This window comes from Gobio gobio, assembly GCF_949357685.1.
Source record: "Gobio gobio genome assembly, chromosome: 15".
Classification (NCBI taxonomy): Eukaryota; Metazoa; Chordata; class Actinopteri; order Cypriniformes; family Gobionidae; genus Gobio; species Gobio gobio.
Window position 1 is genome coordinate 5,994,489 of NC_137108.1, and position 22,606 is coordinate 6,017,094.

The 22,606-nt window shown below is 40.8% G+C and overlaps 1 protein-coding gene across 2 annotated transcripts in view; it reads left to right on the forward strand.

The window, feature by feature from the left end:
* The window catches only part of LOC307138040 (CUB domain-containing protein 1-like), a 102,705-nt gene that overhangs the window by 2,478 nt on the left and 77,621 nt on the right, over positions 1-22,606 (forward strand). Inside the window, exons 2-4 of one of the 2 annotated variants that reach the window (XM_079836144.1) lie at positions 3,164-3,361; positions 16,269-16,595; positions 16,687-17,040. In XM_079836144.1, the coding sequence (XP_079692270.1) occupies positions 3,164-3,361; positions 16,269-16,595; positions 16,687-17,040 (879 nt within the window). The remainder of the gene's footprint in view (positions 1-3,163; positions 3,362-16,268; positions 16,596-16,686; positions 17,041-22,606) is intronic. The other variant, XM_079836145.1, reaches the window with a different exon arrangement.

Sequence of the window (22,606 nt, forward strand, 5' to 3'; positions counted from 1 at the left end):
ACCGTGTTTTTATCTTAGCCTGAATCATTATGGTACACTTATAATAAGTGTTTGTATTGGGACTATTTCAGAGAAGTAGCTCCGCCTGCAATGTTCTTTTACAAGATGTATGCAGCTTTTTTTATTAACTGCTAGAGTGTAAAAAGTTACGGACTGCAGCTTTAAGAAATTAGTTTTCCTTGAGAAAAAAATATATTAATATTGAATCGAATCGAATCTCAAGCTTGTGAATCGAAATAGAATCGAATCGAATTGTGAAATTTGTGTCAATACCCAGCCCTAATATTTAGCTATGTATAAAATAGTATTTATTGAACAGTAATATTTAAATGAACAACAATAAACATTATAAAAGACAATAAGAATTAAAACACAAGCAAACAATTCAATCAAACGTACAAAACCATTGCTCTAGTAAGCCATACAGGACTAAAGTTAAATATAGCCTAAATTTAAAGTCATAAAACTTAATTTTCTTCTTAACCAAAATTGGTTTGCTCTGGAACATGTTATAGATTAAAAAGACCAAAGATTGCCCGCTTGATATACCCAAAATGAATTATATCTGTTTAACCAATATCTATATAAGAGCCAGTGGCAAATTCCAGAAGGACTGACTGAGATGAAGCTGTTCTCTGCGGGTACACGAGCGCTGAACGGCCGCTGGTGGCCTGGAGCTCGCATCTGCGAAAGCGTCTGAACAAATTGTAAAATAGACTCTATGTTTTATGAGTCACATATTTGAGGTCCAAATAACTACATCCTGACCTAAAACACTGTTAAAACTAAATTTCTTGACACAACAGTAGTATTTTTAAAACTTATGGTTGATTTGCTCAACCGCTCTGACAGTCGCTGCAAGCAGAGAAATACAAACGGTGAATCGGTTTGAGTGCCGATACTGGGTGAATATCTCACGGCTGGAAAAGGCTCTCAGCCAATCAGATTCGAGAACCAGAAAGAACTGTTGTATAAAGAGATATATTCTATGTCATGTCAACAAATGGAAAAGTCAGCCGGCTGTTAATTATCATGTCATAATTGTGCCTTTAGTCCCGACAGAAGGGGGGACTTTTACCCCAAATACCATACTTTTACATAATCCTCTGTTATTGAAAAACTTTAATTACCTTGAACAAAGCTGAAAATCAACATATATGACCTTTGTCTCAACATATATTTCATAATTTTAGCGATTCTCATTTGCTACTTAAATCTAAAACATAAAAAAAACATCAAATATTAGATCAAATCAGTGCATAATCAACTTTGCGCTGCAAAAGTGGGTCGATCGCAAGGATCACAAATATCCATCTTGAAAAGCAGATGTTTTGGAAAGTGTTACGGCAAGTTTTTTGGACCTTCTAGTGGTTTAAAGGGAAAAAAACGGTGCTATTTATCTCGGTGTGCCTTTAGACCTGATGTACCCTACAGCTTCCAATTTGTGTTGTTTTGGGGTGCACATCTAAAACAATAGCCTGAACTTGAAACCATTTTTTCTTTGTGTGAAGAACATTGTAATCATCTAAAGAGCCTTTTTCACTATATAGAAACTTTTGTGCAATAGAAAGATTCTGTGAATGTTAAAGGTTCTTCATTCATGGAACCATAAATCCCAATTAAGAACCTTCAATTTTAGGAGTGTAAACAATTACCTAGTTCTGGCGTGAAACAAATACCGGTAGTGTTGCAGTCAGCAGTCTGCAGCGCGCTTTCAGAAACCCGCCACCTTCACCAGCTCCACCTGTATAGATCTGCTGCGGAAGGGTTAATTGTTGTATATTACATGTGCGGCAGCAGTAAGGGAGAGCGGGGCACAACCTAACGCTTTTTGACTTTCTGTTTGTGTAAATCCACTTGGGGTTCAGAGTATTTATTTTTTTCCACATTAATTGCACACGTCTAGTACAATTATGTGCTTTTTTGTTTCATTAATACAGTGTATACTTTTTTCTTGACTTACCCCAAAAGAATGGAAGTGAAATGTGACAACATGCCCCATAGGTGGGGTACATTGTAACCTGTGGTGGGGCACAATGTAACATGACCAAATGAGAGCTTAAAATGTTACCTGATACAATCAAAAATTATCCAAGACAAACTAAAAAAAATTGTCAACAAAATACAATTATTAACTTTTTAAAATAAAATAATGCCATTTTTTAATCATTAAAAATATAAGCATTTTTGAGTTTGACTACAAACACATCGCTAAATACAGCTATACAGCATAGTTCAAAACATAACAATAATTAATAATTTCTGAACATTAACTCTCAGTCAATATTTACCCTTTTCTCATGGTTTCTCAAAAGAATTAATAAAAGTATAGAATATAATGGCATATTTCTAATAGGGGCTCATTGTAACGCAGTGTTACAACACACCCCATCTGCACAAGTGGGATTTAAATCACTGCTTGTGTCTTCTGCTGATTAGATCAGCATTAAAGAACGATCTCAACTGTTAAATAACAGATATAAGATTAAAATAATATTGGATTTGTCTTATTTTAAATAAACACAAAAAACAGAGATGAAAACTAAACTTAAGTAAGAAATTTACTTTTGCTATGGTTAAATACATGTTCAGTAATATCTTCCAGAGATGTTTTAATTTTGGCGCTATTTTTTCTCTAAATAATGTTTATATGGCAACTATTAAATACACTAAGTTTCGTCATTCTGGCATGTGTGGAAAGGGTTAAAACAGGCTTGTTACAACTAACCCCGCGTTAGGTTGTGCCCTGCGCTCCCCTATGTCTTACATGTTCACAGCATTTTCTGTTATTGTATCTGTACTTGCTCTGCAGCAGTGTAGCAGATCTATTCCACCAAGACCAAATACATTAACATTAACATTGCCATATCCATTACCATGCCAATCTCTTACCATACCAATCTCCTGCGAGTTGTCATGACAGAACATTATTTATAACTTAATTTCAATTGAGAAACTGCCAATTTTTATGCTTTAATAAATTAATTAAGACTATAGAATCCTTTAAGGATTAAGACTAATTGTGTCACACTCACTATATCTGTGAAAAAAGCTCAGGGTTAAAGTGTTGTGAAAGCATCTAAAATGTTTTTTTGTTTTTTTTCTTGTTATACCTAGAATCTTGATGTTTGCTTAAGAAAAGTGTGTCTTTGCATAATTTCAGGTGGTGCAGAGCTCCATGTTGCTGTTGAACAGGGAACAAGCATCCACATCAATACCAGTGCTGGCATAGACACACAGTGTGAAGTTTGTATAAGAAAGGTGTGCCAGTCTTCTGTGGTGCTCAAAAGTGATACCCATCTGAATTTCAGCTGTTCAGAGCCAGAGAATGTGTTCACTGTGGAGATCATGAGAGATACTGGTGAGAGCTGTCACATAAAAACTATACTTTAAAATTTTTCATTTAGACAATCATATTTCACTGGTCATTAACCCCTAAAACGACTGCACAGTTTTGCGGCCCTTTAGAAGTTTTGACATGCTCTTACATTTGTACTTTTTTCCATAAATTTAATTTTTTATTTTTACCGTAATATAATGTTAGAAAGTTTACGTACTTGCTTGTATTTTTTAAGGAATAATGTTTATGCGTAGTTTTTGAAAAAAAAGTAAGTCACTGAATTAATGCCACAAAATCCTCAAGACTTTTGTTTTTGCTTCAAACTATTGTGAGAATCATTGTGCCTACTCATTCACATAAAACAATATATTTATTAAAATTTTGTAAGACACTTTTTCTTTATAAAAGCCTGTATGTGAAGGGGTGTGAATGGTCATGAATAATGCTGTGATTTACACATGAGGAGACAATAGAACCACATAATAAGCCGCATAATGAGCTGCATAATGAATGGGCCTTTGAGTCAGGTATGTGAGATTGAGCTGAGGAACAGGACAAAATAAATATATTTTGTTGTAGTTTATTTAGAATATAGTTAACAATATAATGTCTGAGCCAAATGCTTATTACAAAGGCCTATTCTATTTTAAAGGTGTCATGAACTGGCTTTTTAATTTTTATACTGTTGTTTAAGGTCAACTTATGACGTTCGTCATCAGTTCAAATGTTTTTACATTAAAAAACATAATGAATAAGTAAAAGGCTATTTTCTACCCTGGTTTTGTGCCTGTCTCTTGGAGCGCTCTGTTTTTATGGGCGTGCCGCACTGAAGACTTGTAAGTAAACGCCCACTGCTATGACTGGATAATTGATGATTCGTCCCACAGGGCTCGCAAAATTTCTTTATCAAACAAACGCAATGATTTATCTCTCATCCACCCGCAATTCATTGGAATGTTATTTTGTATAACTTGGCCCGCCCGATCGGTGGATATAACCGCGAACCGTGCATCACTAAAGGCCTTTGCACACTGAGTCCGAAATTCACATTTGAAATTTTCGCACGTCAAAAAATTAATTCGACCTCACGTTATGTAAATCACGTTTGCACACTGGCTCCGAAACTTTCGTCCGTCAAAAAAAATTCGGAACAGGTTCGATTTTCTGCGTTTTTCGCATTCGTAATTGGCAATGGTGATGACTGAATCACCAGTGCTCAGATACCTACAATTATATATACAAATTTTATTGTATCAAAAATACTACAAATGTTTTTTATATCAATTGCCCCTGGCAGCATAGCAGCATTCATTATAAAGGCAGTTTGGGCAAGTGTGCAAGATACACTAGCGATGTGTGATTGACCGCTCCGAACATTATAAAGAGAGTGTTCTTTGATCGCTTCTCTGTAGTTTAATCATTTAGATAACAGTTTTGTTTCATGCTACTAACAGAAACGATGTAAACTTGATCGTTTAGTCAATGGCTTGATTCACTGATGCATAAACAGTATTAAACGATTTAGAAAGAAAGTTTGTGTGAACTTGAATAATTATAGCTAACTTACACATCAGAAATCACTGATCTCAGATCAGGCATTAATGAACACTGTTACTCACTGTTTGTGGCGGTGCTGTCGAATCCATATTGCAAAGTCTGTTTGTAAAGCCTGTGCTAACATTGCGAAACGGAATCCATTTTCTACAAATTCTCTGGGCGGGCAAAGCAGAAGAAGGGGAGGTAACCGTTCCCCGTATGACAACATACAGGGAAGATTCCAGATGGGCTCGTCTGAGCTTTATTTTCTCAAAGGCAGAGCAGGACAGCCAGAACTTGGTTTACACCTATCGAAATCTCTAGCCACTTGGGGACCATAGACAGGATAGGGGAACTCATATTAATGTTAAAAAAAAATGTCATGCCATGGGTAAAATTTAACTGAACAATCGCCTCTAACGGATGTCCTGGTTTCCCTAGAATTGTCTTTACAGAAAGTCACACAATGCTTAAGATGTGGTGTCGCAAGATCATGAATTAACTTATACATCAAACACATGCAATGATGATTACTCCTTGTTTCTTTTATCTAAAACTTTCACAGCTTGTTTATAGAGAGTATATAATGGCTTCAATGTTGTTACACTTGCTTGAGACCAGCTTGTAGCACAATAAGATAAATGCGGAAAATCATTGTGTCCATAAAGAGTTTAGCAGCAGCCAAAGGTAACTGATGCCTAATATTCCTAAAAATCATTAAGCTTGCTCTAACACAGCTAGAAACCTTTTTTATATGTTTCTTAAAATTTAAAATTTAAATTTAAGTTTGAATCTATAATCATACCCAGGTATTTGAAATGCTTAACAATATTGACTACGGACAGTACTTAAGTATTTTTACATTCCAAGTAATTTTATTTTTCAAGTATATGTACTTTATCACAGTTCTTCTTTGGAAAACTTTTACTTCACAACCTTCCCAAATAATATTGTACTTTTTACTGCCCTACACTCTAAAAAATGTTGAGTTAAAAACAACCCAAGTTGGGTTGAAAATGGACTAACCCAGCAATTGGGTTGTTTTGAGCAAACATTTAAACCAACCGCCGGGTTAAAACAACCCATTCACTGGGTTAAAAATAACCCAATTTCTGGGTTAAAACAATCCAATTGCTGGGCCCAATTTAGCAATCTTTTTGGTATGATATTTAGCTAATTTCCTTTCTCTTGTTGATATTCAAACCTACTTTTTGTTAATTTTCTTACTACTAATAGAAGATTGTGATCGGATAACCCTGTCAATAAATGAATTGACTTAGCCTAGTTATTCTTTCTGGTTTGTTACTAAATATTAGGGGTGTAACGATATTCAAACCAAACCGAAAAACCGCGATACACCACCCACGGTTCGAACCGCGATACTCTCATGTGCCCGGCTCCCTCCTGCCCCAGCCCAGCTCTCACTTCACCTTATGCCACAGAACTATTTTTTTCTTCCTTGACATTTGATTAAATAGTAATTAGTACTTTTAACAACTAATAAGACAACTAACTAAAAAATATTATTATAATATTATTTACTAAATATACAGTAAGTTTTGTCTTCCAAGTGCATGTCACGTCACTTGGGCGATCAAGCTGCATGTTGGAAGGACAAAGAAAGCCAGTTTCCCAATTTAGCCAGGCAGGCAAAATGCTACCTTGGTGTCCCAGTAACATCGTCATTTTCGTAGCTTGTTACGGAAATAAAAAGTCTCTCTCACCTCAGAAAATCGCTTTCCTGTCCTGTCGGCCATTATACTGCACTCGTAGCGCACACTCTTTAGTTACACGCGTGCCGTATATCACTCCGTATATAAAGCACAAGAGAAACTGAGCAACGTTACGATTTGTAAATAGAACTTTCGCATGATTTGTTGTTTTAAACAGATGGAAATTGCACTCGTTATGAGCACGCAGTTTGTCGCCTGCAAACTTCAGCGGGGTGTAGTTCATCACGGTTAAAATTAGGTCCAAGGTTTTGATGGATATCGCTCACCAACAAAAGAGTGACGGCTAAATAGCTAATTGTTCTCCGGAAGATTTGAGATGGCTTTCATCTGTCAATTGATCGCAGTTGCTTAGTTGGTAAAGCCGATTTCCCATAATTTAATATCACGAAAAAAGAAACGAGCTGGCCGCATGAATCAAAAGTAACAACAGCTTGCTTGTTTTGTCACCGCTGATATATGTTTGTCGGCCAACAGCAGCGTAATGATAAAATCAAGAGGAGAACAATATAACCAGCAACAATTAATTTTCTATGTCTTGTCAGCAGTAAAGTGACTTTGTTTAACTCTGGTTTTAAAATCAAGTTTATCACCAGTTTTTAGTTTAAAATCGGTATAGTTTGCACTTGCAGCTCATGCCCTTCCGTCAGCGTGCACCACCATCACGCACGCAGCCGTGTGTTGGAAAGGACGAGCGAAAAACTCTGTTTAGCCGTGCTCATAATATCAGCAGTTCAGACAGTGATGTAACACATGCCCAGTCTCTCCAGCTCATCAGTTCTGTAACATGTCCAAAAGAAACCCGGTTCAGTGTAGGCCTACTGGTGATTCGGAAACTGTTGCAACCATTTCTGGACTCGAGAACGTTTCGGTTACTAACGTAACCTCGGTTCCCTAAGAAGAGGGAACGAGTATTGCGTTTTGCTAAAACGCTAGGGGGGAATTCCTTTCCTCGAGATATTGAAGCAAATTTTTATCCAAAAATACCATGTACACGCAGTGCAGCTGCACAACTCTCAGCAGGAAGCAGCTGCGTGCTGATTGGCTGTGCCGCTGCAACTGCAGCAACCTATAGCGAGACCGTGGGGCGGGACAGACCAATCAGGTCCTTCCACAAGGGGCAACAGAATTTGCATAGCCAAGGGTATATAAGACCCACTCTCGCAAGGTTAGTCAGGTTAATCGACTGAAGCGACTCCTGAGCAAGTGAGCAAGCACGGCAAGCAAAACGCAATACTCGTTCCCTCTTCTTAGGGAACCGAGGTTACGTTAGTAACCGAAACGTTCCCTTACGAGAGTACTCTCGTATTGCGTTTTGCTAAAACGCTAGGGGGACCAATGCAAAACGCCGTGCTTGCTTAACGGCTCTAAAGCCGACGACACCAAACCCAGGCCAACCTAGGTGGGCCCGTAATATGATATCAATAATTCAGAATGAGCCAGACCTGAGTTGGGCCCTTAATGAGAATGAACACGATATACGTGTAATAATATAATGTATAGACCAGACATAGTCGGGCCAGGAAAATGAATGGCCAGATAATTCGAGCCGTATAAGGAATGTGCTATGACTTATACAATATTTAACCCAGACCGGCCTTTTCGAGCCTTAAGGGGTTAAATCTGTACACAGCAAGAAGCCCAGCCTATAAGGCCAGGACATCTAAATTATAAATCTGATAAAAGTGGACGGGGAGGCACAGCCTGCCGCCGCACAGATATCATTCAGAGAAATGCCAGTAGACCAAGCCCACGAAGAGGTCATGCCTCTAGTAGAATGGGCTTTGATGCCTAAAGGGCAGCTGAGATCTTTAGACTCATAAGCCAGCGAGATAGCATCCACTATCCATCGTGAAAAGGTCTGCTTTGTAACCGCGCACCCTTGGGTGTGGCCGCCAAAGCACACAAAGAGCTGTTCAGTTGCCTAAGCAGCGGAACGCTCTATGTATATCCTCAGCGCTCTGACAGGACAGATGAAAGTGCTGAAGAGAGAATGACCTGTTCTCTGAACGGAGTTGAAAGCACTTAGGTACATATCCATGTCTTGGTTTGAGGACGACTTGAAGTCGTTTGGCCCCAATTCAAGACACGAGGCGCTCACAGAGAGCGCGTGCAGATCACCCACTCGCTTAACTGACACGATCGCCAGCAGAAAAACGGTCTTCAGTGACATGAGCTTTAAGCTCACCGAATGCAGAGGCTCAATGCAGAGCTCTTCATGGCATCCAGGACCGTGGACAGATCCCATATAGGGACTGAAGGGGGGCGAGGTGGGTGAAGCCTTCTAGCCCCTTTTAGGAAGCGAACAATGAGATCGTTCTTTCCTAGTGACAGTCCGTTCACTTGAATGTGATACGCTGCTATAGCAGCCACATAAATTCAAGCGTGGAGGGGGAACGAGCCGCGTCCAGAAGCTCTTGTAAAAATGTAAGCACTTCTGACACTTCACAATCATGTGGGGTCAGACTTCGCGCTTTACACCGTCCGAAAAGACTGACCATTTGCCTGAAAAGAGCCGCCTGGTCGCGAGAGCTCTAGCTTCAGTAATAATATTCAATACATTTTCGGAGAGGTTCTCATGTACCCGTTGATGGGCCAGTGAGAACCAAGGTTGATTTCTCCAAAGCGGGGCTATTAAAAGCACAGCGCATTTGCTCTCCCTGATCCTCTCAATGACCTGAGGTAACATTGAGATTGGGGGAAAAGCATAAAGAGGAAGGTTGGACCATTCGTGGGCCAACGCATCCTTGTGCTTGGAGAATTATATTCGGCATTGAGCATAGTCTTGTGAGGCGAAAAGATCCACTTTTGCCTCTCCAAGAACTGCCCCAATTGTCTGAATTGCACCCGGACAGCATGTCCGGACCCAAATTCAGAATGCCTGGCGCATGAGTCGCTCTCAGCGAGCTCAGATTGTGCTCGGCCCATATTAGGACTTCTTACGCCATTGTGTGCAGATCGATAATTTTCAGACCGCCTTGGCGATTTATATAGGCTACCACCGACCTGCTGTCCGTTCGGACCAGGGCATGGTGGTGCTTTATGTACGGAAGGAACGCTCTTAGCGATAGCGTGACCGCTTTCATCTCTAGACAGTTTATGTAAAGGCTCCTCTCCGAGTCTGACCAGAGACCGGGGACTGGCCTGCCCTCGTGAAGGGCTCCCCAACCTAGGTTGGATGCATCTGTCGAGATAACTTTCCACTTCGTAACAGTGCCCAAACTCACGCCCGTCTGGTACCAGACGGGATTTTTCCAAGGAGCCAGAGCCAACACACAGCTGTGGTCTACCTTGATTTGCAATCGGCCCGAGAGCCATGTGTGAGCTGGAACGCGGCGATTCAGCCAGTGCTGTAGGGGGCGCATGTGCAACAGACCCAGTCTGAGAACTGGCGCCGCCGAGGCCATGAGACCCAGCATCCTCTGAAAGTGTTTGAGAGGAATGCATGCACCGGACCTGAGGGAAACCGCTCGGTTCTGAACAGAGAGCGCGCGCTGTGACTTCAGTCGCGCGCTCATCTGCAGTGAGTCCAATACTGTTCCCAGAAACGAAACTTTCTATGTGGGAGACAATAAACTCTTTGCCACGTTGATTCTGAGTCCCAAGCATTCTAAATGGTTGAGAAGCCAAGATCTGTGGTTTAACAACTGTATCTCTGACTGAGCTATTCTGAGCCAGTCATCAAGATAATTGAGAATTCTCATTCCCCGAAGCCTCAGCGGGGTTAGCGCCGCTTCCATGCACTTCGTGCGGGGAGTCAGAGATAGACCAAAAAGGTAGCACCTTGTATTGGTAAACTTTCCGAGCGAACTGTAGCGAGTAACCTTGTTATCGAAGCCAAGGATTTAATTAATTTGTGGGGCGGGTCACTGAATAACAGGGACCTGTTAGCCCGGATGCATTGTGCTAGTAGCACTGTGAGAGGCGGCGTGCACTGAATGGTGACGCACGCCTTATTGGGTCGCCTTGGAAGTGGCGCTTACCAAGGGGATTGTGTTTGTGTACAGAAGAGCACGTTGCTCACGGGCTCATAAATAGTAAATAGGGAAATAGTGTTCCCAGCCGCCTGAGTGCAGGGAGCTGGGGAACATAGGGAAGTGCTTGAGTGTAGGGGTACAACTTTGATGTTGGCACCTGCCTACAGATGAACTCGTAACACTGTGTTTAGTTAGTGTTACTGTAAAGTGGACGCATTCTTGCGGATTAGTCCACGTGCACGTTAGCGGCAGGGCTAATGGATAGCGCGTGCTCTGCAGGCGCGGGTCTACCTAGCCACTAGAAAAGCTCTGATTCATTGTAAATAATGTGTGGTGGCGTGCACTGTATAATGGGTGCCACTACATTAGAGTATTCGCGGCGTACGCCAGCGAGCGAATTCACAGAGATAAACGCATAACAGCGTCAATGTGCAACTGAGCATGTTTGGCCACAGGCTAGTTATTGCAATGTTACATCTCCAGTCACCTGATCTAAGGGAACTGGGAGAATATCAGGTTTATTGAGTGATTTTGTGGCACTGAATTAACAGTGCTTATGCAGGAGTGCACACTATGTAGTGGACACATTACCTACAGTGTTGAACCACTCCAGCCGCCTGAATAGGGGGACTGGGAGAAGTGATATTTGAGGGAAAAAAGGCGCAAGTTAGGCAGCCATTTTATGACATTGTTATGCTCTAGATGGAGAGCACGTGTTATGACGCGCTCTAGTCAGCGAACGTGCACTGTGCAGAGAGCGCGCGCTGCCATATAAGGCTGTTTACCTTTGGCAGCAAGCGCGCGCTGCAGCGAGAACGGCTGTGACGTAAGCGCGTTCTCGGTATATCCAGCAGCCTGAGTTCGCATGTCTCTCCTCTAGCATTCTCTGCCCGCGGCATATCAGGGCGGCGGAGTAAGAGAAGAAGCGAGTGAAAAGCCCCGTATGCCCGCGATGCCATTAGCACGGCGGGAATAACATTCTCTGTCCACGGCCATTTTAGAGCGGCGGAGGAGAGAGAGGGAGGCGCGTGTAGAGCTCCATATGTCCGCAGCGTCATCAGCGCAGCGAGGATATAACATTCTCGGTCCGCTGCGCGTTTCAGCGCGACGGAATGAGAGGAAGGGAGAGCTCTGTATGTCCGCAGCGGGTATATAACGTTCTCTGTCCACGGCCATTTTAGAGCGGTGGAGATGAGAGAGGAAGGAGTGAAACTCTGTATGTCCGCGGCGTCATCAGTGCGGCGGGGAAAACATTCTCCGTCCGCGCCGCTTCTCAGCGCGACGGAACGAGAGAAAGGGAGAGCTCCGTGGGGTATCACATTCTCTGTCCGCGGCGCATTTCAGTACGACGGAACGAGAGAAGAGGAGCGCTCCGTCTGACCTCGGCTTTATTGAAGCGGCGGAGGACCAATGTTCTCTGTTCACGGCGTAAACACGCGGCGGGCACGAGAGAAGAGAGGTGGAGAGCTAGAAGCTCTTAGAAGTGGCGTTGGCAGCAACGCACACATCATAAACACACATAAACATAGTATAAAGGATATTTTAACGCCGGATGGCTCAGCTGGAACAGCAGGCGGCTGAAGGCGGAGACCAGGTTGGAATCGGTCGTCCTCAGGGCTGCAGGGAATTCCGCTGGGTGCGTGTCGACGGCGGGCTTCGATCCGGAGCTCAACGATTGCAAGTCGCTGAAGAAGAATTAATCTGACTAACCTTGCGAGAGTGGGTCTTATATACCCTTGGCTATGCAAATTCTGTTGCCCCTTGTGGCGGGAATTTGGAAGGACCTGATTGGTCCGTCCCGCCCCACGGTCTCGCTATAGGTTGCTGCAGTTGCAGCGGCACAGCCAATCAGCACGCAGCTGCTTCCTGCTGAGAGTTGTGCAGCTGCACTGCGTGTACATGGTATTTTTGGATAAAAATTTGCTTCAATATCTCGAGGAAAGGAATTCCCCCCTAGCGTTTTAGCAAAACGCAATACGAGCGTACTCTCGTAAGGGAACCACTGTATGTGTAAGTCTACTGTTGAGCTGAGAACTGCTGCCACCTCAATATATAGTCGACAAGACTAAAAATGCAAAGCAGGTTTCCAGTATGTTCAATAGGTTTCTACTGTTTTGATGATTACATTTTAAACATTTACTTTGCCCCCTTAAAACCTTTTAGCTTTATATCAGCTTATTTATTCTAAATAAGCTGTTCCATGAAATACCATGCAATTTTACAAACCATCATTGCGTTTCCAATCTTTAAAATAATGGAGTGAGACTTCCGGTTTGGCGTTGGTAATGGCGGCAGCATAGAGTAACAACTCTCCGACTAAGGTGTTAAAATACCCCCTGTTTCAGATTAGAAACATCAAAATTAGGAAATTAAAGTAAGGGGGTAGGATCATGACAAGAGGGAAAGCGAGGAAGACTGGAAACAACACTGGAAACATGGGAGACGAAGTTTGCAAAGCCACGAGCAAAGCAGACGAGCTAGTTCGGCAGAAGTCATCTAACAACATGGCAATGTGCTGCAAGAGATAAGAGATTTTCGTAGTGAGAACGGGGAAAGCCTCAAAGTAATTCGGGAGGACATACAAAAAATGGATAGCAGGATGGATGAGGCAGAGCGGCGCATAACGGAGTCAGAAGACCGGATTCAAAATATCGAGGACGCCACTTTGGAACTTTTAGAGCTACAAAAGCAAGTTGCAGCTAAACTGACGGACCAAGAGGGCCGCATGAGAAGGGACAACATCAGGATTCACGGCTTGAAAGAAGGAGCGGAAGACGGGGCTCAGTCGATGGTAACTTTCATCGAGACCCTCCTGAGAGCTTCTGCTCCCCTGTCAGTAAGTGCGTTTACATGGAGCACTGTAATCGGTTTAAAAGTCCAATCCGAACGAAAATGCTCCATATAAACACCTCAATCGGAATAAAAATGGCCAAACCGAATGAAATTGTAATGGGTTTGAGAGGGGTGGGATAAACCTTTTCATGAACCGATCAAACGAAAAATTCCACCATGTAAACGATCTGATCCGATTACTTTGAGTGCATGTCTTTCTGTGACGTGATATTCAGCGCGATTACTTTGAGTGCACGTCTTTCTGTGACGTGATATACAGCGCGCGCCTCCTCAACTGAAGAGCGCGCGCCGCGCTCACACCAGGCTAATGTTGACAAGAGAGGAAAGTTCATTTTTCTGAGGTATTAATCGTTTTATTTCGTAACATGTTATGAACATGATGTTGGAATAATGACACAGACATAGCCTGGCTACACCATCTCATCTTGACAGCATTTGTCCTAGGCTTCAACTGCGCCTGACAGAATTTTTTTTTTCCTGAGGTGATTCTTACACTTTACGACAAATAATAAATAGCTTTTATAAAACTGTACAAGTCCTGGTGGCTGTTGAGAGCTGCCATTTCAACGGGGAACATTTAAGCTGCTCTCTGTTTCTCGTTAGTTAAGTTAGCTATAAAGAAAAATTCAACAACTGCTTCAAATTGGTTAAGTAACATTACCCACAGTCTACTTTAATTACTTTTGTTAATATTTATACTTTTGTGATTATGGTATCTTTCCTTAATCATCTGAAATATATATGTGTAGTACTACTAGTAATGATGCTGAGCACGTCTTGAATGCTTCATTCATGTTTCACCGTATATCCTATGTTTTTATTAATAATTTGAGTGCATTTTATTGTTAATTTTGTGTTTTTCAAAATAAATGAATTGAATTCATTTTTGATTCCGCATTCATCATTCACAGCTGTTGAAATAGCCATTGTATAGGACATAAATTAGATTAAACTACTGCATGTCCGCCCACAGAAAAAAAAATTAATACAAAAATTACCAACACAGAACTATTGATCCACGATACTAACGTTACGAATCTGAGGCGGCAGACAAACTGTGTGCGCAGGTCACAAAACGATCCCGACTGAAAGTCAGCACATGTAAACACCAGATCGGTTTAGATAACATCTCATGTAAACAGTCCACCGAATCTTTCAATCGGAATGATTTTAATTGGAATGACAAAAAAGTGCGCATGTAAACGTGGCTAGTGACAGCGTGTGGCAAACGGCAACCGGAATGAATCGCCCAGCCCACAGCCAGGGCTCGCAAAATGTCTTTATCAAACAAACAATGAATCATCTCTCATCCACCCACGATTGATTGGAATGTTATTTCTGTATCATTTCGCCCGATCATAAGTGAATATAACCGCGACCCGTACACGCGCGCGTCGGCTGGCCGGTGATAGCCCATCTGAAAAACACATTGGCCCGGGATTTTGGGCTTTGCGAGCTGGCATTACAAGGCCGAGTCTGATCACGAATGAACCAATAAAACCTTATCCAGCCTGTGACAGCGTGCTAAGGTATGTAATCAATAGATATCAAACGATCTGTAACAATGCAATACTAACACATTTAAAAAAACATGTTTTACTCACATAAGTGTGTTGCACCGTTCCTGTCAGATCCAATATAGAAAGCATCGCATTGTGTTTTAATCTCAATTTGTCTGCAAATCCAGTCTCAACCTCTATCTTGTTTACAATCGATTCCGCATCGTTTAGCTCCACGAGTCGGTGGGCGGGCTTGAGGTGGTGCTTCTGTGTCCTAATATGTCAATGGTCGACATATTGTGAGAGCTCTCGTTTTCTGGGCCTGGTGTCTATAAAAGCTTTTCTTTGACTAACAAGGATGTTTTCAGCTCTGAAACTTACAAGATATTCTTATATCACGATTAACTTTTATATACCAAAGGCTCAAAGGAAAGTTGATTTCTTAATTCATCACCCCTTTAACAACAATTGAAAAAAAATCTATGCAAATACTGAAACAGCCATATGAGCCTTCGTTGTGGCTGGAGCAACACACAAAATATAACAAGTGCAGATTAATTGTAATGTAAAAAATTATTTAAAGTGAGTTTGAATATAATTTTTTGTGACTTTTATAGACAATGGATTATTCACCTCATCTTGAAAATAAATTAAAGGAAACAACTATATTCAAACTGTCAACTCAAGATGTATGACAAACAAGTGTACTCTTTGATAAAAACAAATTTCAGTCAGTATGCATTTTTAATCATGCTAAAATGGTGTAAGATTTACGAATTCAATATTGTACTTATCCATTTCATTGCAAACCACACGCTCTTCTGATTGGCTGTGATTTTTGATTGATTGATCTCGGGTCGAGTCTGGTTTGCCGCTGAAAATTCTGTCATATTGCGTCTGGTTAGGACCTTTTACAGTCTGAGGTTAGGACATGGTTTGGCTGTTTAAATTTGTTTTTCAAAGCTGCAACAGAACTAACTAGCAGCATCATGAGCTGTTTGTTTCCCCTGCTTGTCTGAATGCCAGGGTATGGCAACTGCTATACGTAAACGCCGCCCCTGCTGTCAGGCATGTGCGAATGTGAGTAACTTTAGTAACTTGTGGATCAGCGCTGATTCAAGACGCAAACTGTTTAGAACGATTCAGTCCTATTTGGTGAACTGGTTCGACCAAAGATTGAATGAAAGATTTGTTCATGAACCAGACATCACTAATTTTAGGTGTTCGTCTACTTTTGACTGGGAGGATTATGAATGTGATTAACACTGTGTGCTTGTTGTCAACTCAATAAATCTACTGTGTCTTTCTCTGACATAACACATTTGTTCAACAGTGATGAACATTGAACCCAAAGAACAAGATGCCTTTCAAAAGTTCAATCGGATCTTCACCTGGAATCTGAAGCCTACAGATACAAAAAATTTTACCACGTTGAATTTCAGTACGACTGGTTTAAGGCAGATTGGACCGACAGACGGCTGCTCAGACAAGCACGTTTACATGATCACAACGGAGAATGTCACTATTGGGAGGTTTTGTCAGAATGGAACCATTAAAGAAGTCAGAGTGCGTAAAGTTGTCAAACTGTCTTTGGAAGTGTCTGGAGGTCAAACTCTGAACATGAACGTCATCGGTGTATCAATGAGATATTCCACTAACTGTAAGTGCAATGGTAAAGCTTATATATTTAAGCACAAATTGTCTAAACAAAGTTGTCAAATGCGAATTGTTGAACTTTCTTTATTTTACAGTACTGGCTCGTATCATTGTTGATCTCCCAGAGAGTCGTTTAACCCACGATTTCTTTACCCCAAACACTTTTCCTGAATATGCACGGACAATGTGGCATTTCATCGTGCCCGAGACGTACAACACAAATGTGCTCATTCTGAACCACACTATTCCAACATGCCTCCAACCTGAAAACATCCCAACAATGTGGTACTTTTGGCATTTAAGGAAATTTCTGAAAAAACCACTGAATGGAACCCAGCCATCGGGGGAGACTGGCAGCTTTATTCTCTTCTTAAAGAACTGCAAAATGTCCCGGCCATCGCAAGACCTGATGGTGCACTTTCAAATCTCTACCATCAAAAGAAGAAAGGGTATGTGACATTTTTATGCAATATATTAATAAATAATATTAACAAAATAAAAGGGATCATAAAAATTGCATGTTTTTTTATGTAGGACTGTCCTGAATAAGCTATTTTACATAACAGATGTTTACATATAGTCCTCATTTCAAAATAATAACTGAATCTACATGAATGAACATACTCTTGATTCTTGATACTTGATACTGTGTGTCGTTATCGAGGCGGTTCATACACAAATATTAAAAAAGGTGAAATCATTCACTGATGCTCCAGACAGACACATGATGCTTTAAGAGCTGGGCGGTTTTCACTACCAGTCAAAAGTTTGGACACACTTTCCCATTCTCTTCGATTCTCTATTCGGGCGGGACTAGTTTTCCAGGGCAACGTTAAAGAAATTCGTGTTTCACAGATGTCTTTGCTATTTTAATCTCACACAACCTCTGAGAATTACAGTGCAAATAACCTACTGATTTTCGCCGAACTCAACGGTCCTCTGAGAAATCTAATCCCATCCGAATGTGGATGTCTGTGATCGCTGATGTTGCATTATTCTAACCCTTCTCCTCACTTATTTTTGACCTACCTGAGCCACCGTTTGCGTGCCAATCTTCGGCATACTTTAATGTAGTTTCAATATGGATGGTAGACCATCCGATGAAAAACATACAATTAATAAATTAAGCCAAATTGTGAAAACTATCCATTTGAATATCATACTGTCTGGTAGGAATAAGATACTACGTCTAGATTTATCTGCTCATTTATGCAAGTTTATTATAAACAGCCACTATAAACTTGTGAAGTTGAATTAAATAGGGTGAAATCAGCAAAATTGGTAAACTTCACTTTTTTGCTAAACTGTGCTAAACACAATTAATGTTTTAAACAAATGCCCAAGATCTCTTGTATCTCCAACCATGGGGTTTGAAGGAATATGGGTTTATTTTGTTTTTTTTTATACAGAGAATGATATAACCCATTTTTATTATATAGCCATTTTCAGGTAAATTGGGACAGTGCAATTGGTAAAATGGGAAACATTTTCCAAAATCTTCGTTTTTTTTTCAGTAGACATTTTTCAAAATGTAAAAGATTTACTTATAAAAGAATAGAAACAGAAACACTTGTGGATTGTGTTAATGATGATGCTTTATGTTCAGAAATCCCTTTAATTCCAGCTTTTGTATATTCAAAAGCACTACGCCAAAATATTATTTGTCCCATTTTAGCTGATGTCCCACTATTGCTGACTTTATTAGTGTTAATTTCACTAACGAAAATATGACGAAAAATGTTCGTTGACAACCTTTTTTTCCATGACTAAAGGTCCTTTCACACTGGATGCGATTTTGACGCGCGAATAATTTGCGCGATGGTTTTATTTTTTGATCAGCTGTTTGTGTAATGAGAGCTTTCACACTGAACGCGAATGTGCTGTTGCGAAAAAACGATGTTTTTTTTTTTCGTTTCGATGTCGATTTTTTTAACACTCGCAACGACAGAAAAGGCTTAAACCAATCACATACAAGGAAACAAAGGTGACGAAATGTCCAGTTGATGTCACTAGCCATTCAATCAACATTAACCTTTGCCAGGTGTCGCATTTCTCACGAGATTACAGCTGTAGTTGTGTTTACAGCTGTACAGATGCAGCTGTGTTTGCCCACTATAGGCTACAGACTACGATATTATAATCAATACATTGATTTTTTTTTTTTTTTTTTATCCAATTGCGTCCGCGACTATTGAAAGTGAATGTGTTTCCGTCAGTACGACTGTGGCACTAAAATGTTTACATTGTGACTCAACTGGAAACACAGCAGCTCCGGATCGAGCCGTTCCTGAAGAGAGAGAGAGAGAGTGTGTGTGTGTGTGTGTGTGTGTGTGTGTGTGTGTGTGTGTGTGTGTGTGTGTGTGTGTGTGTGTGTGTGTGTGTGTGTGTGTGTGTGTGTGTGTGTGTGTGTGTGTGTGTGTGTGTGGTAAGATGCGCTGCTACCGTCTCTGTCTGGAGGAGCTCGTCAAATTGTCCCACGGGCATTTGAAAGTAAGTTCGGAACCGGCCATGATAAAGTTTTAGCTCCTGTACAAGATTAGCATTCTCCCCTTCAGACTCTCTGTACTTTAAGACTGGGTGTGCACCCAAAGCCTTCTTCTCTGTCTTTTAAAGAAAATTAAAAGCTCGTCTCCACTGAATGATTACGTGTCCGTGTTTCTCAGCTCTCGCGGCGAATGTTTTGGAATGTTGGAGCTCTGAAACGTCGCAAACTCGCGTCGCGGCTGGTGTGAATGGTTTTAACGCGAACTATTCGCACACGAAATATTCGCTTTTTCTGCTTCGCTTTTTCGTTACGCGTCCGGTGTGAAAGGGCCTTAAGACGAGATGACACAAACGTCATTAAAAGATAACTGTGACTATATCAATGAAAAAAGACGAGACTAAAATGTAGTTTAAAATATAAAAACGTGGCCAAAATCACCTTTGGTTTTGTCAGAAGTGGACCGTTCAAGCGTTCATGCTTGCGGTTGCCAGATTTTTCTATTAAAAGAACACGTATTATATCCAGTGTTTTACCTAAACTTTGCAATCTGGCAACCATGTGCATTCTCTCTCTCTCTCTCTCTCTCTCTCTCTCTCTCTCTCTCTCTCTCTCTCTCTCTCTCTCTCTCTCTCTCTCTCTCTGCGCATGTGCGAGTGTGGTAGGCAGAGTGGAGCGTGTTTGGTTTGAGTGAGCGGAAAAAACTGTTCTTTATTCAGGTTTCTTTTCTTTTTTCCCCCTTTTTGGTAATTGATTATAATCTAGTGAAGGTTTTTGTCCTTTAAGCCGCTCGCTGCGTTTGTCGCGTGACGGTATGGCGTCTGACCCTGTACAGGTTAATCCACACCTGTCGATGCGAAATGGTTGCAGGTGTGTGGCCGAGCCTGGCGTTAGTGTGGAGGATGTTCTCGTGGTGGTGGGAGAATTGGTTGGTTTTGAAAATATTCTCTCAGCATCACGAATGAACAAGGCTATTGTAGTGTTTTTGAAAACGGAGCAGTTAGTGAACCAGCTGACGGAGAGTGGAATCTTTTCGGAGGAGAGTGGAGAGTGGAAAGTTTGTGCCCGTGACTCCTTTAGTGGCTCCGGCTACTAAAGTAACTATTTCAAATGTGCCACCTTTCATCTCAAATGATGCAATCACTAAAGAATTGACACGATATGGAAAAATCGCAAGTCCAGTTAGAATGATCCCATTAGGGTGTAAAAACACGGCACTGAAACACGTTTTGTCTTTTAGAAGACAAGTTTTGATGTTTCTAACTTCACCTGAGCGTACGTTAGAGATCTCGTTCCGTGTGAATAATGGAGAAAATTCATACATGCTGTATGCAAGTACTGATAATCTTAAGTGCTTTGAGTGTGGAAATTTAGGCCACAAACGTTTTTCATGTCCGAATAAAATAGTGGATAATGAACAACGCTTGCCTGTCGATCCAACGGAGAGCGGATCGTCTAAAAACAACAACAGTACTGATACCGTGGAAATCCTAACGAGACGACAAATGCCAGTGACTGAGAGAAAAAGGCCTTCTGAGGGAGTCATCGGGCACAACGAGGTGAGTGAAAGCGATGGTGATGCTGAAGATGAACAAGCTGGATGTAGTTATGCTGTTGTTAGGCATTTAAGTGAAGTTGAAGAAGTGGTTAGTGAGACTGTGACTGATGTACAAGCAGAAGAAGGCTCAGTAGATGAGTTGGATGGAGTGTCTCAATGTACTGAGGATAGCATGAAAGATGATGAACAATGGTTTGAAGGAGAAGATATGTCAAAACTGATGAAGGAAGATTTGTACACTGTAGCTCAAATCAGTGAGTTTCTTGATGAAACTAAGGGTAAAAAAGTTGAAGTGAGTGATTTTTTTCCGGACTTGGATAAATTTGTAGCATCTGTTATGTGGGCAAGGAGACATAGTAATCATGAGGAGCTTTCACAGCAGAAACGTTTCAGATTAAAGAAACACATTACTGCAATCTGACAAAAAAATAAAACCGGAAAAGTTAGGCCAAAGAGGGGAAAAAAAACTAACTAATCACTATGGTTAATATGCTTTTCTTGTCTATTTTCTTTTTCATCTCTCTTCTTATGGAGACTTTAAGGGTGGGATCATTGAATGTTAATGGGATGAGGGATAAGAGTAAAGCCGATATAGTGATACAGTTCATGAGTTTAAAGAAATTAGATGTTATTTTCCTACAAGAGACTCATAGTGATGCAAACAATGAGGCTGACTGGCGATTGTGGTGGAGGAATGAATGTGTGCTCTCACATGGGACTAACCTGAGTGCAGGAACTGCTATTCTCTTTTCTCCCTCTATAAAAGCCAAAGTTTTGGAAAAAAGTGAAATTGAACCAGGAAGATGTTTAGCAGTTAAGGTTGATTTAAATGGTCTTGTTTTTATGTTTGTGAGTGTATATGCACCTAATATAGGAGCTGAGAGAATAATTTTTTTTAATAAATTGAAAGTGTTTTTAGGAAAGCAGCAAGGTAATGGTTTTATTATCTTAGCTGGTGACTGGAACTGTAGAATTAATGCGTTGCTTGATAGAAATGGAGAAGAACCCCATTTTCTGTCATCTACAGTACTTAATAATGTTATTAAAACCTCTAATCTTACTGATATATGGAGAGAAAATAATCCCTCTGTCAAACAATATACATGGGTAAAGGTTAGTGATGGGAGGATTTCAGCAGCACGACTAGATAGACTGTACTTATCAAATAGTATGAAAAGCAGAATTATTCATACAGCCATTGTCCCCACATCTTTCACTGATCACAAATTAATCACTATTGATTGTAATTTGAATTCTAAGAGAAATAGAAGTGTTTATTGGCATTTTAATGTAAAACTGCTACAAGACAAAGTTTTTTGTGAATCTTTTAAACATTTTTGGGAGAAATGGAAAAAAGAGAAAACAAGATTTGATAATGTTATTCTTTGGTGGGAAGTTGGTAAAGCTCATATAAGGGACTTTTGTCAGGAGTATACATCTCACTCTAATTTTAGTTTGAAATGGTCTCTGGAATGGCTTGAAAGAGAAATACTTGCCATTGAGAAAAACATGATAAGAGATATTTCTTCCAATGTACATGAGTGGTCTGAGAAGAAATTAAAATTAAGCTCTATTTTAAATAAAAAAGTTAAAGGAGCTCTTGTGAGAAATAGATTCTTATCTATAAAGGACATGGACAGTCCCACTTCTTTCTTTTTCAATCTGGAACGCAAGAGTGTACAAGTTAACCAAATGTATAACCTGAAGAATGACAATGGACAATGTACATCTGAACCTGTGGAAATGCGCAGACTAGCAGTGAATTTTTATTCACATTTATACTCACCTGAGGACATAGACGTCCTGACACAAAATGGATTCCTACAAGATCTTCCTTGTCTAAATGAAGAAGATAAACAAGCATTGGAGTCTGGGTTAACCTTTGCGGAATTAAGTGATGCCGTAACGGGTCTTTCGTCGGGTCGTACCCCAGGCATAGATGGACTTCCTGGGGAATTTTATAAGCATTTCTGGA